Source organism: Sminthopsis crassicaudata, chromosome 2 (assembly GCF_048593235.1).
Source record: "Sminthopsis crassicaudata isolate SCR6 chromosome 2, ASM4859323v1, whole genome shotgun sequence".
Taxonomy (NCBI): Eukaryota; Metazoa; Chordata; class Mammalia; order Dasyuromorphia; family Dasyuridae; genus Sminthopsis; species Sminthopsis crassicaudata.
This window is the reverse complement of record NC_133618.1, coordinates 465,110,999-465,124,000: the sequence shown is the minus strand read 5'-3', so window position 1 is coordinate 465,124,000 and position 13,002 is coordinate 465,110,999. Positions and strand designations below refer to the sequence as shown.

At 37.2% G+C, this 13,002-nt stretch overlaps 2 protein-coding genes across 6 annotated transcripts in view; one reads left to right on the top strand and one right to left on the bottom strand.

The window, feature by feature from the left end:
* Positions 1-13,002, top strand: part of STRBP (spermatid perinuclear RNA binding protein) — a 179,982-nt gene that overhangs the window by 150,438 nt on the left and 16,542 nt on the right. The gene's annotated exons all lie outside the window — the stretch shown is intronic.
* The window catches only part of RABGAP1 (RAB GTPase activating protein 1), a 195,086-nt gene continuing 184,268 nt past the window's right edge, over positions 2,185-13,002 (bottom strand). For 4 of the 5 annotated variants that reach the window (XM_074293000.1, XM_074293001.1, XM_074293003.1 and 1 more), the window contains 4 exons: positions 11,665-11,748; positions 10,834-10,905; positions 6,843-7,040; positions 2,185-4,071 (listed from right to left, as the gene is read on the bottom strand). In XM_074293000.1, the coding sequence (XP_074149101.1) occupies positions 3,949-4,071; positions 6,843-7,040; positions 10,834-10,905; positions 11,665-11,748 (477 nt within the window). In that variant the 3' untranslated portion in view covers positions 2,185-3,948. Of the gene's footprint in view, positions 4,072-6,842; positions 7,068-10,833; positions 10,906-11,628; positions 11,749-13,002 lie in introns of those variants that run through there. The other variant, XM_074293002.1, reaches the window with a different exon arrangement.

Here is a 13,002-nt window from a genome sequence, read left to right as displayed (position 1 = left end):
GGAGACAGGATAAGCCTCCCTTCATATTTTTGCATAAAGGCAGGCACCTAAGGGCCATGTAGTACCAGAGTTGAAATTTGAACTCAAATCTTTAGATTCAGTGATCTTGGCAACCATAAAAAACAAAACAAAACAAAAAAAAACCACACCCAGTTTTATGTTTCTAGAGTTTACTCTAAACCTATTTAAAGAACTCTGGAATTAGAGGTCAGATTCAAATTTGTTACTTAGGCAAGTTACTCTCTACCCCTTATTATTCTGTGAAACAACAGTGCCTACAACTCTCTCTGCGCCTTGTAAAAAAGTTGCATGAAAAATGTGAGCAGTTATTCTCAGCTCCAGTCAAGATAGACAGTGACAGGTACTGAACCAGTTAACCAAAAATAATCCCAAGGCGTAGGACCCCACTGTAGGCCACTAATACAGTACAATTAATTGAAAACTTGCAATATACTAAACATTGCAGATTTAGAAAATGGAAAACATGTACAGGATGAAAGAGAAGCTTTGAGCTGCTTTTAATTCCCCATATGTTTTTTTTCCATTCTAATTAAAGCCAGTAAGAAAGAGGGACAAAATCCATTTGGCTGAAAAAACAAACACCCTGTAGGTGTGTCCATTGCTAAGTTTCTTTTGGAGCAGCAATACACTCTTGGAATCTAGGGGGAAAAGCAGAGAACCAGCAGTTACTTGTTTTTCCACATGTCCACATCAGGAAATAGTAGCCTTCTATCTATACATAACTCATGGAAATATTGGTAAATCTGATTTCAATGAGATTGGTGAGAACCTGGATTCAAATTCACATTTCAGTTTTACCACTTAGTAACAGTGTGTGATTTTGGGCAGGATAAGTTTTTTTCCCTATTTGTCCCTCATTTGAAATGAGCTTGCTCTATCTAGCCCTTTCAGTTATCCTATAACCAGTTTGAGCAAACCTTAATGGATGAATTGTTTCAGATAGGACACACTGTCCTTTTCTTCATGAAGCTTAAAGCCAGGAGGATAAAGAGAATTCAAATGCAATATTCAGGAGTACATTAAAGTGTTAATTCTATCAATCAATCAGGCAAACCATCCTGGAAGAATACTGCTATCTATCTGAGACTGTAAGGTAGAGAATAATTTGAGATTTGAAGCCAAATGTTCTGACTGCAAATCTTTGTATTGCACCTTGAAGACTTTGGACTGCATGTGCTAATTAGAGGGCCTGCATAGTCAGACTGATTCTGGACTGGAGTCATTGAAGTGTAAAGAGTCATATATATATATATATATATATATATATATATATATATATATATATATATATGAGTCAGACTTTTTGGAATCATTAGAAGGATTAAATATGCTCAGGAGCAGAATTAGCTCAGCAGCCTGCTGGTGAGGCTCCTACTATCATCTTCCTCAGCCTTCTTGGTGTGTACCTTTTTTACATACAATATGCAAACATTACAGCAATATGTTGCCTCTTAAAACTTTTGAGAGCAGGAATATTAAACTGTCTCAGGGCTTTGTTTACAACAGTCGTTTAATATAAGCTCTGAAAGGGATTATCTTAGAACCTCTGAATCAACCCAGCACACACTGTGTGTGCTTTAGGTAAGGTCTGAAAATTACTACTTAAAAGTCACTGGTGGCTTTGAGTTTTTTCACCATTTCAGAACATCTTCCATCCTTAAATTATGGAAACCATCTTTTAAAGATACTGACGTCATTGAGAGCCTGGTAGCTAGCCTTCATTTTAGAGTAGGAGAATTACTAGTTTGTCTATATGCATTACTCTGCTGCTGAGTAAAGCAGGGCTAGGGAGAGAAGCGTAGTTGGGGACTGGCTAATGAAAACTTGTGTGGCAAAATGATCAAGAAAAACTTCAAGAAGAGCCATAATTTTCATACTTTGGCACTTTTACCACCTTAGGAAAAAAAAAAAAAACACAGTTAAATGAGTTAATTTGGTTTAAAAAACAAAAATCAGAAAAAACTCATTGCCTGTTGGCCAATCTCTGGGAACAACCTCATCCGGACTGAAACAGAGTGGTCTAGGACGTGAAGACACACAGTATGTTGCTGGGTCTCCTAAGTTCAATAGCTTTCCATTTTGATAGGAACTAATCCAATTTATGCAAAGTGGAGCTTTCAATACAGATGCTTATTAAAATGAAATAAAACAGAAGAAATTATATAATACAATGTTACTGGTTTATATTTCAATTCATAAAGTTTACACACTGAAACTACCCCAGCACAATGTCCACACAACTTAATATTGGACACACTTACAGTTGTTTGGGTGATTAAACAATAAAGATGATGGAAGCAGTTAAGGAAAGGGTTTGGGTATATAGCTGCATGTCACCTCCGTCATCACAGGTCACATTAGCGAGCATTAGTACAGTCAACAAGAAAAGAAGGTGTACAAAGTAAACCAAGTATCTTTATATACAGACCAGTGTCTCCTCTTGTAACCAGCTTTCTCACACTGCACACAAGGTAAAGGAAAAAAAAAAAGTAACAACCGATACAAGAGAGATCTGTCAGCACAACAAAAACCATTATAAATTAAAAATGAAAGTGAAAATAAATCTTTTTTTAAAAAAGGAACAAGGTGCTAAAATCTTCATTCTATAGCTTTCGAGTGAGAACTTCAAGCAGATGTGAATGGGGAGAGGCCCACACACAAAAAGTACTTTCGAGAACAAGGCTCTTGAAACCCAGCTCACAGATCCAGAGTCTGAGCAGGTGCGATATCCCAGAAAGTCAGTGAAAGTATAATATAGCTGGTGAGTCCCAGAGCACCACTACCTTGCTGTAAGTGCAGAAAAAACATGTACATACACATCCCAAAAGACCAACTACATGTGTACAATTCAGTTTCTCATTCATACATATGTGCAAACTTAAAACCTTGATGTTGGGGAACTCATCTTGTCATGGGGGGTGGGGTTGGGGGAGAAAAGGAACAGCCCTAAAACGGAATCAGTTGTCCAAATGGCCACATAATTAGTTAGCTACATGTCAGCAGTGTCGGGATTCCCAACACGATTGGTTTTGTGTGGGCTTGGGGAAAAAACTGGTTAGATCTGTCTTTATGACTGACATAAGTAAAATGACATTTGCCCCAATTTTAATTATTTCACATCTCACATTCAAAGACAAGTCACCTAACATGGAGCTGTGAAGTCATTTGGCAGCTAGTGCTTTAAAAAAAAAAAAAAAAAAATTGCATAGAATTGATTAGAGACATGTAAATTATGCCAAACAGAAAAATGTGCGGTGTGTTGTCTAACAAAACCAGGTGGTATCAACCATAGTCATGTAACCCATTTTCTTCCTTTTGAAAAACTTCCTGGATCCTACCTGGAAGGATCCCTTACAAGATTTGAGTTGTGTTCTTGGTTAGTGACATTCCACCCCTGCCATTCTCTGGGTACATACACATACATGCGTGTGCATGTCTACATACATACATACATATATGTAGACACACGTGTACATGTATATATGGATATATAAATATGTGCATATTTTTACACACATATTTATATATACACACAGAAGGTTAAAAAAATTCAAACTGATCAAAAGCTCCCTACACCTGTAATGTAAACTTGGCTGCAGGGTGTTAGATTTTCACACCTACTATGACTTTGTGAAAAAGGCCTCTTAGGGGGTCTCACAATAGAGTGCTTCTCCGAAGAGTTTCAATCTAGCTAGAACACCTGTTAAATATCAGTAGTATGGAGAGTCCTACACAGGAAGCTTTGTTTTGCATGTTTCCATCCACTTTATCATTGATCTATTAAAATCCTGACATGCTGCTGTGTTTCTAGGTTATATACATTCTGGTCCTCTGACATGTCACAGAATGAAACATCTGGCCGAGGAAGGCAGCCAAAGGTGGTGTGTGTTAAGAAGAAGGTGTCTCTCTCTCTCTGGAGGTGGCACCTCAACAAGTCTCTTTCCCTTGGACACCAGTCACTGTCTTTATAGAACTAATGGTTCGGTTGAACCAAGTCTTCTTGGCAGCCTGGACCTCATTTAGTGCAAGGCCCAAATGGTGCTCCAGGTCCTGAAAGAGAAAACATGACCCATAATTACTTTTCTGCTGCTGTCACTCCCCAAATAACCTTGACGCAGCTGCGGCACTAAGCACAGAAATGAAATATCGGTCTTCAGCTGACACAAAGTTCTGGATCTGAATCCTGTCAAGAGACATTGATAACTAGAGTGACCCTGGGCCAATCATTTCCTAAGGCAGTGTGGGGCCTACTGGCCCAGAGTGAATCAGAAATAGGTCCATATCCGACTTTTGCCACATACCATTTGTGTCAGACTAGGCAAGTCAACCTTCAAGAAGCGACCACATTACATACAGACTAGTAGAGATGGTTTTCCCTCTAAAAATAATCACAGACCTGCTCAAAAATAAAAGTACTTCTCAAAATTGATGGGAGACTAAAATGAAGGAATATATTTAATGGGCTATGCTTATGTCAGGAATTATGATTTTTTTAAAACAGCTTTTTATTTTTCCAAATACATGCAAACATAGTTTTCAGCACTCACTCTTGCAAAACCTTTTGTTCCAGCAATATTATACGATGATCAATTCTGATGGACATGGCTCTTTTCAACAATTAGATGATTCAAACCAGTTCCAATGGGTCTTGTGATGGAGAGAGCCATCTACACCCAGAGAGAGGACTGTGGGAATTGAGTGTGGTTCACAACATAGCATTTTCACTCTTTTGGTTGTCGTTTGCTTGCATTTTGCTTTCATTCTCATTTTTTTCCCCTTTTTTAATCTGATTTTTCTTGTGCAGCAAGATAATTATATAAATTGTAATTATGTATGTATTGGATTTAACATATATTTCAATATGTATAACACATTGGATTATTTGTCATCCAAAGGAGGGGAAATTTTGGAACACAAGGTTTTGCAAGGGTCAACGTTGAAAATTTATCCATGCATATGTTTTGAAAATAAACAGCTCTTAAAAACAAAAATAAAAACAAAACAAAACAAAAAAACTTTTGTTCCCTTCCCATCTCCCCCCTCTTCTATACAACAAGTAATCCAATATAAGTTAGACATTTGTAACTCTTCTAAAAAAAAAAAAAAAAAGGAGGAATGAGAAGCAAGCAAATAATAAAAAAAATGAAAAATATCATTTTATGATATCCTCTCTCTGGGTGTACATGGCTCTCTTCATCACAAAGACCATAGGAATTGGTCTAAATCATGAGCCATGTCCATCAGAATTGATCATTGAATATTCTTGCTATTGCTGTGTATAATGATTTCCTGGTTCTGCTAATTTCATTCAGCCTAAGTTCCTGAAAGTCTCTCCAGGCCTCTCTGAAATCATCGTGCTATTATAACATAACTTATTCAGCCATTCTCCAATAGATGGGCATCCACTCAGTTTCCAGTTTCTTGTCGCTACAAAAAGAGCTGCCACAAACATTTTTGCACATGTGCGTCCCTTTCCTTCAACATCTCTTTCGGATGCAACCCAGTAGAGACACAAAGGGTATGCACAGTTTGATAACTTTGAGCACAGTTCCAAACTGCTCTTCAGAATGGTTAGATCCATTCACAGTTCCACCAACAATGTATCACTTTTCCAGTTTTTCCACATCCCCTTCAACATTCATCATCTTTTCCTGTCATCTTAGCCAATTTCAGAGGTGTGTAGTGGTAACTTTAGAGTTGTCTTAATTTGCATTTCTCTGAACAATAGTGATTTAGAGCATTTTTTTCACATGACTATAAATGGTTTCAATGTCTTCATTTGAAAATTGTTCATACAGGAATTTACTGTTACTCTCTTGTGCTTTGTAGAACCATAGGATTTAGTTTTTAGAAGGGAGCAGGTTCTGTAGCAGTATTAATCCTTGGTCTTTTTACTCCAAACTGGTGTCTTTTCAGTATATTAAGCTTGCTTCTGTATTAACACTACCACCCTTCCAACTTCCACCCCTCCATAAATTACCTCAGTGTTTTTTGGCCAATTGCTATAGAGCCAACTGTCCCCTTATAAATGTTGCTTTGCCTGAAGCTGTTTGTTTCTAGAGCCAACTGCTCAGATGCCAAATCATGGTCTTTAACATCTTACTGATTCTATGTCACATACATGTGCTCAATTTATGCAGTGAATCTTCCATTCATTCAGTTAAACATAAACAGGTTTTTTTTTTTTTTTTTTTTTTTTTTTTTTTTTATGTTCAAGACCCGGCAGGAAACACAAAAATGGAGAAGACAATGCCTCTGCTCTCATTTCCAGTAATTCATCCCTTATAATGCAGAAAAGATAAAAAACATGTACAAATAACTCTGATACCACATGAATCTGAATACAGCCATGTTTTCTCTCTTCTCCTTCTTCAAATTTGGTTTGTAGAAAAACTTTATGTATAGCACATCTCAGTGACTTTATTTATCTTTAAGGATGTGGCTTATAGTATTATACCAATATGGGTAAAACACAATCATGATAAAGGTTATGTAAGTGCAGGATAAAGTTTGGTTTCTACATTTCAATGAGATTTAAACTCCTACTCTATAACATACTTTAAGAGAAAAGAATCTTCCAAATCTGTCTTTTGTCACAGAAGGAAGGAGATTGGGAGATAGTGGATAATACTTTTCTATCACTAAAATGGGAAAAACCACAGGGCAATCAATCTGGGTTCATCATACAGTATGAAAACGTACTATTTAACCAACAAAAAAATCATCCTTGGCTTCTGGGCCAAGTCCTGAATATGTCCTCCTCATAACTTGAACAAGCCTCAGTCTGTACCTGGCTTACTTGGCCCAGTGGCAGGACTCACCTGGATTTTACATTCTGCCTCGACCAGCTGCAGTTTGGTCTGTGCCAGTTCTAGCTCCATCTCCCTCAGCTGGTTTTTCAGCGTCTCCTTTTCTTCATCGGTATCTTCATCAGAAGTCTCTGTGGCTGAGGTGATGGCCTTCACACGCCCTTCCTTGTTGAAGAACTCTCTGCAGCGCTCACAGTCGTCCACCTTATGCTGAAACCAGAATTAAGGGCAGTATCACTTGATTAGCCCATGGAAAAAGAGGGATTACTTTTTTCAACTTCTAAAAAAATACAACTATTGATATTTTTGTTTCTCACATCACCATAGTTATCTCAAATATCTTTCCCTCTCTCCCATCCCCATGACAACCTTTAAAAAAAAATTCAATCATATTTTATTTTTTGAAATTCATGCAAAAATAGTTTTTAACATTCACCTTTTCAAAACAATGTGTTCCAATTTTTTTTCCTCTCTTCCCCCAACCCCAAGACAGCAAGCAATTCAATATAAGTTAAACATGTGCAATTCTTCTAAACATATTTCCATATTCACATGACAATATTTTTATATGTAGGGCAAAAAAGCTCAACAGATCAATTTGTTGGAAAGGTCATGTTAGACATGAAATGTCTAACACCTGTGGGCTTCCCTACCCCTCAGGCCTGAGGATATTTATAATTTCATTCCATTCAGTTTGAGTGTTTTGGTATATGGTGGTTCTTTCCATTAATATTGTTGTAATTTTCCTGGCTTTGTTGATATATATCTTTTCGTTTAGTATAATATTCCACGACATTCATGTACCACAATTTGTTTAGCCATGCTTCAGCTGGTGAAGAGATACTTTGTTGCCCAACTCTTTATAAATGTTTTGGTACATATGGAGACTTCTTTTCTTGGGTCATTAAAGCAAAAAATGGAATCTAGTTCAAAGGCCATGGAAATTTTAAAATGTTACTTTTTCCACAAAATTCCAAATTGCTTTTGAAAATGTTTGTAACAATTCATTCACACTCCACCAAAAATATATTTAGAATACCTGTCCTTCCACTAACCCTTTAAGCATTGATTGCTGTCATTTTTTGTTATTTTAGATTACTTTCATGAAGCAGCCACATAGTGAAGGAACCAGGGGATAACTTCTTTCAGTTATCAGACAAATCCTTTCCTAAGATGTTGCAAATCAAGTTTTGATATAAACTGTAGCAATATGTAATTTTATATAGTGAGGCCATTTCTATGTTCCAGGTAATCTTCCAAAACACAACCTTTCTAATATGGCTAGTGGTTAAAAATTCCATATATAATTATGAATTCTTCTGTAATTAGCGGCAAATGGAGAACAGAGTATGGTTGGAAGGACATTTTACCTAGAATCTTGTTGCAGCAAAACTGCAAAGGATAACTCAACATAGACATAGTATGTAACATCAGAGGAGGAAGAAACCTTGCATAGAAAGTTATGGAACTGGAAGGTACACTAGGACATAGAACATCAGGGCTGAGCTACCCCAGGGATTAAGATAGTGCTTGGCCATAGTAAAAATTTATTGATTGATTGCTATCACATAGTTGAGACCCTACTGAAAATATAAAAAAAACTTGGAAAACTAAACTAGTTGACCAAGAGAACAAGATGCTATTCATTTAGAGCCACCAAAAAAAGTGATAGTTGGAAGACATAAATAACAGTGTGCTGATTTGGAACTATGTCCAAAAGGCTATCAAACTCTGAGTACCCTTTGCACACCCAAAAGTATCTCTACTGGGCATATATCCCAAAGAGAAAGAGGGGAAAGGGACCCACATGTGCAGAAATGTTTGTGGCAGCCCTTTTTGTAGTGGCCAGAAACTGGAAAATGAATGGATGCCCATCAGATGGAGAATGGCCAAAGGAATGAAGCTTGGAGAGACTTGCTAAGTGAAGTGAGTAGAACCAGGAGAACATTGTACACAGTAACAAGAGTATAGGATGATCAACATGTGAGACATGGTTCTTTTCAACAATGAGGTGATTCAGGCCAATTCCAATAGACGTGTGATGGAGAGAGCCATCTGCATCCAGAGACAGGAGTATGAGGAAGGACTGAGTATGGATTACAATGTAGCATTTTCAATCTTTTTGTTGTTGTTTGCTTGCATTTTTTTTTCTTTCCTTTTTTTTTTTCCTTTTTGATCTGATTTTTCTTGTGTAGTATGATATTTATAGAAGTATGTATGGAAGAATTGCACATGTTTAACATACATTGAATATCCCCGTCTAGGGAAAAGGGTGGGGGGAAAGAAGGAAAAAATTAAAATGCAAGATTTTGTAAGGGCAAACATTGAAAATTATGTATATATTTTTAAAATAAAAAGCTTTAATTAAAAAAAAATAAGTCTGCTGGCAAGTTAGCTTTTAAAAGCAAGGTTAAGTGAGAAGCCTAGACTCTCATTGAAAGGGACAGCCAAAGAAAGTTCCATGAAAGGGTAAAATTGCAAAAACATAAGAACTAAAAGACAAATATAAAGTGTAAATGAAAATGGATTCAAATATCAGTCACATACTTGGAACCTAAATTAAATTAAAAGTTTCGATTTTCTGCAATGTGAGCAGGTATTTTCTACATGCCTAGAATGTTACGTAGCTATGACTAACTGTTGAGCTGAAGAAGTAAAGCAGTTAACACATCTTTGCAGATCAATACTTTGCTTTGGTACATTAAAAAAAAAAATAGTAGTAGTTTAGGGCTGGAAGAGATTGCAAAACACAAAATCACTGTAGGATCACAGATTCAGAGTTAGAAAGACCATCTAGTCCAACCCCTATATAGATGAGAAAACAGAGGGGCCTAATGACCCAAGTACGATCAGAGTCGGGGTTCAAAAGTCCTGGATTGACCATTTACAAAGAAATGACCCACTGTCAGCAGCATTTTTAGACTGTTCCTGTTCATGGCTGAGTTGGACCAAAGCCAGAGATCCTCAGATAGCTCAGGTTCTTTGGGTCCTCCCAACCTGACTGGCAACCCTTCCTTATAACTTCACAGCCCTACAGGAGGGAAATCTCTGAAATCTCCTGAAATAATAAGTTTGTCAATTTTTCCTCTTCCTATGACTCCTTTTGGTATGGAGGTAACTCTTAAATTTTTGAGGATAGTACTATCTCTTTGTTAGAAACATACATGTGTAGTATAGTACACACATAAACAGACTCACACATACAATATACTTCTTCTACATACACAAGTAACAACTTCCATTTTTATGAGGAATTTCTATGTGATATCCCTTTGAATTCAATTATTCTACCTTATCTGAAATAATCTTTTTTGATTTGTCATAGAAATGACAGCTAGAAGGGATCTTAGATGTCCTTCTTTTGATAAATGAGGAAAACAAAGAAGTGACTTATTCGAGGCTACATAGTGAATTTCTGACAAAGCTGGGAGTTAAAACAGTTCCCTGACTGCTAATTGTGTGGAAAAGAAAGATGAGTCGTTACCTAATAGTGAAGAACTGGATAGCAAGCATAAAAGTTTTATTTCTAGCTCTTAGCATCTATCAGTTCTGAGACCATGGTGAACTTAGTATTTTTAAGTCTTAGTGTCATAATCTGTTAGTCAGGAAACTGGACTTGATAAATTCTAAAAGGTCCCCTTTGAGCACTGGCATTATATACTCTACAGTCTTTTTCATCTTTAACAGTGTTCTGTGTTGTAATATGTTACGTTTTTAGGTAGATTCTTTTTCTGACATTTTGTGTTTCTGTTCACCAACGGCCTTTTAACATTACAACCCCCAATAATAAGGCATTCATGGTCCTACCCCAAGGGGAAGTAAGGTTTACACACAATTTTCTTAATTTCACTTCTATTCCATATGACTGGAAAATGTCATTGCTATGGTTTGTTCTGCTTAGTAGTCTATAATGAATAAAGAAATGCTGTAAATAAAGTTCAGAAACACTTTGCCTTAAAAGTCAAAAGTAAATTCTAACAATATAATAAAGAAATTCACTTACTCGAATTTTCTCAATTTCTGCTTTATTCACCGACTGCTGCTTTTCCAATCTCTCGCTCAACTGGGAACAAATCTAAGGGAACACAATCCATGAAACATTTGAAACAGTGCAATTAACTTATAATTCACTCAAGGCCAAAGTTGGTCAGTATAACATTCAGGGATAATTTTTTGGGCAACAAGATTGACATTTGTGGGGTATCAGGAAAAAGATAAAAATTTGATCATTCAGAATGTAAGTTTCCTTAGTTGTGTTATAATACTCTCATGTGCCCTAAATGTAAAGCCTGGATGACTCATGAAAAGATGTTAAATCTGCAAAGCTGAATAAGGAGGCACAGCAAAGGAAAATACAACTACTAGATATTTATGTACATGAAATCAAGTCAGTCCAGAGGAAAGAGAGACAGAATTTGCTAAGAGTCTTCCCTTAGATGTGTGTCTAAGCAGTGGTAACAGCAGAGATAGGTAAAGAGTTTACAAGCTGAGACAGCAAGGGACAGTGCAAAGAGCTCAGGATTTAGAGTCAACAGGCCTCCTTTGTTTGAATGTCAGCTACTAGCACTAACTATCTGTGCTACTTACATCAAGTCTCTTAACCCCTCTGAGTCTCAGTCTCACCATCTGTAAAATGGAACTAACAGTAAAAATTTCCTAATGGGATTGTTATGAGGGAAGCTTTTTGGAAACCTCAAGCACAGTAGAAACAGAACATTATTATTACTTCAGAACTTATAGGGAGAGAGTAGAGGACCAGGTTTCCCCAAGAAAATATCTGCCAATATTCTATATCTACAGAAGAAGGCAGCATCAATGGACCAGTGGAACTTACCTGCTTATAATCACCAATGATGGAACTATTTTTTTTAATCTCTGACTCTGCTTTGTCCAGCTCCCGGCGGCACATTTCTTTCAGCTGTTGGAAAAAAAGTAAACAAGGAATAAACAAAGCCCTGATATTGTGCATATACTCATCACCAAGAACTAAATGACCTCTTCTGCAGAACTCTAGAGACAAAAATACCCCAGACCTGGAGAAAGAAGACATGGGACTGAGTCCAAAGCTATGCATCATTGGCCTCTAGTTTCCCCACTAGTAAGATGAAGATGGTGATAATAATTGCATTTATGCACTTCTAGGAATTTGAGGGGAAAGCATTTTGGAAATGTTAAAGTTCTCTATAAACGAGTCATTCATTAATAATAATGATGGTGAAAATATTCCTTCTACCTAAGGTCTGTTGTTAGACTATTGCATTTACCTCTAAACACTATGGAAATGGGTGTTATTACTGTCAATTTTTGGCAGAGTCAACTTCCTGTTCCTCAAATCATCAGAGGGGAGAGCACCTAATAGCTCAAACCACAGCTGTCAGTAAACATTTATTAAGTGCCTACTGTATACTAAGGACACCAAAAATGTTGGCAAAAGACAGTCCCTGTTTTTAAGAACTCATCATTTCATAGGGGAAACTAATATGTACAAACAAACTGTAGAGGAAAATTGGAATAGGAAATAAAAGTAGGATAGAAAAAATAAGAAAGAAGGTACTAAAATTAAGAGGTGAGAAAAGTTTCCTTTAGAAAATGGAAAATTATGTGGAGCTTGAAAAAAGCCAGTGGGTGAAAATAAAAAGGGGAGCATTCTGGACGTGGGGGAAAAGTCAGAGAAAATGCCCAGAGTCAAGAAATGGAATGTTACTCAAGGAATAGCAAGGAAGGGAGGCTGGGAAGAAATAGGTATATTTGAGAATCATCAGGATAGAGGTGATTTAATTTAATCTATGAGAGCTGATGAGATCCTCAAGGGAAGTAGTACTGAGGGAGGAAGAGGTCTCAGACAGAGTCTCGTGGGTCACACTCTGACCTGGATAAAGTCTCAGCAAAACATTGTGAGGACTGACAGACACCTGGAGAGGATAGCGTCCCACAGACCTCACAAGGAGAGGATCAGGGGAAAGTACTGGAGCAGATGGAAAGGAAAGGGAGGACTGAGGAAAAGGCCTGGGGTTTGGCACCTAAGAAATCTGCAGGAACTCTGGAGAGAGGTGAAAGATGAGGCTACAAACTAGGCTGTGAAGGCTTAGGGAAAGAGATGCCAAAGTGGAAGAAGCTGCTATAGGATGGCGATGGGAAGGATCACAGAGAGCTTTTTGAGGGTAGTGGAGAT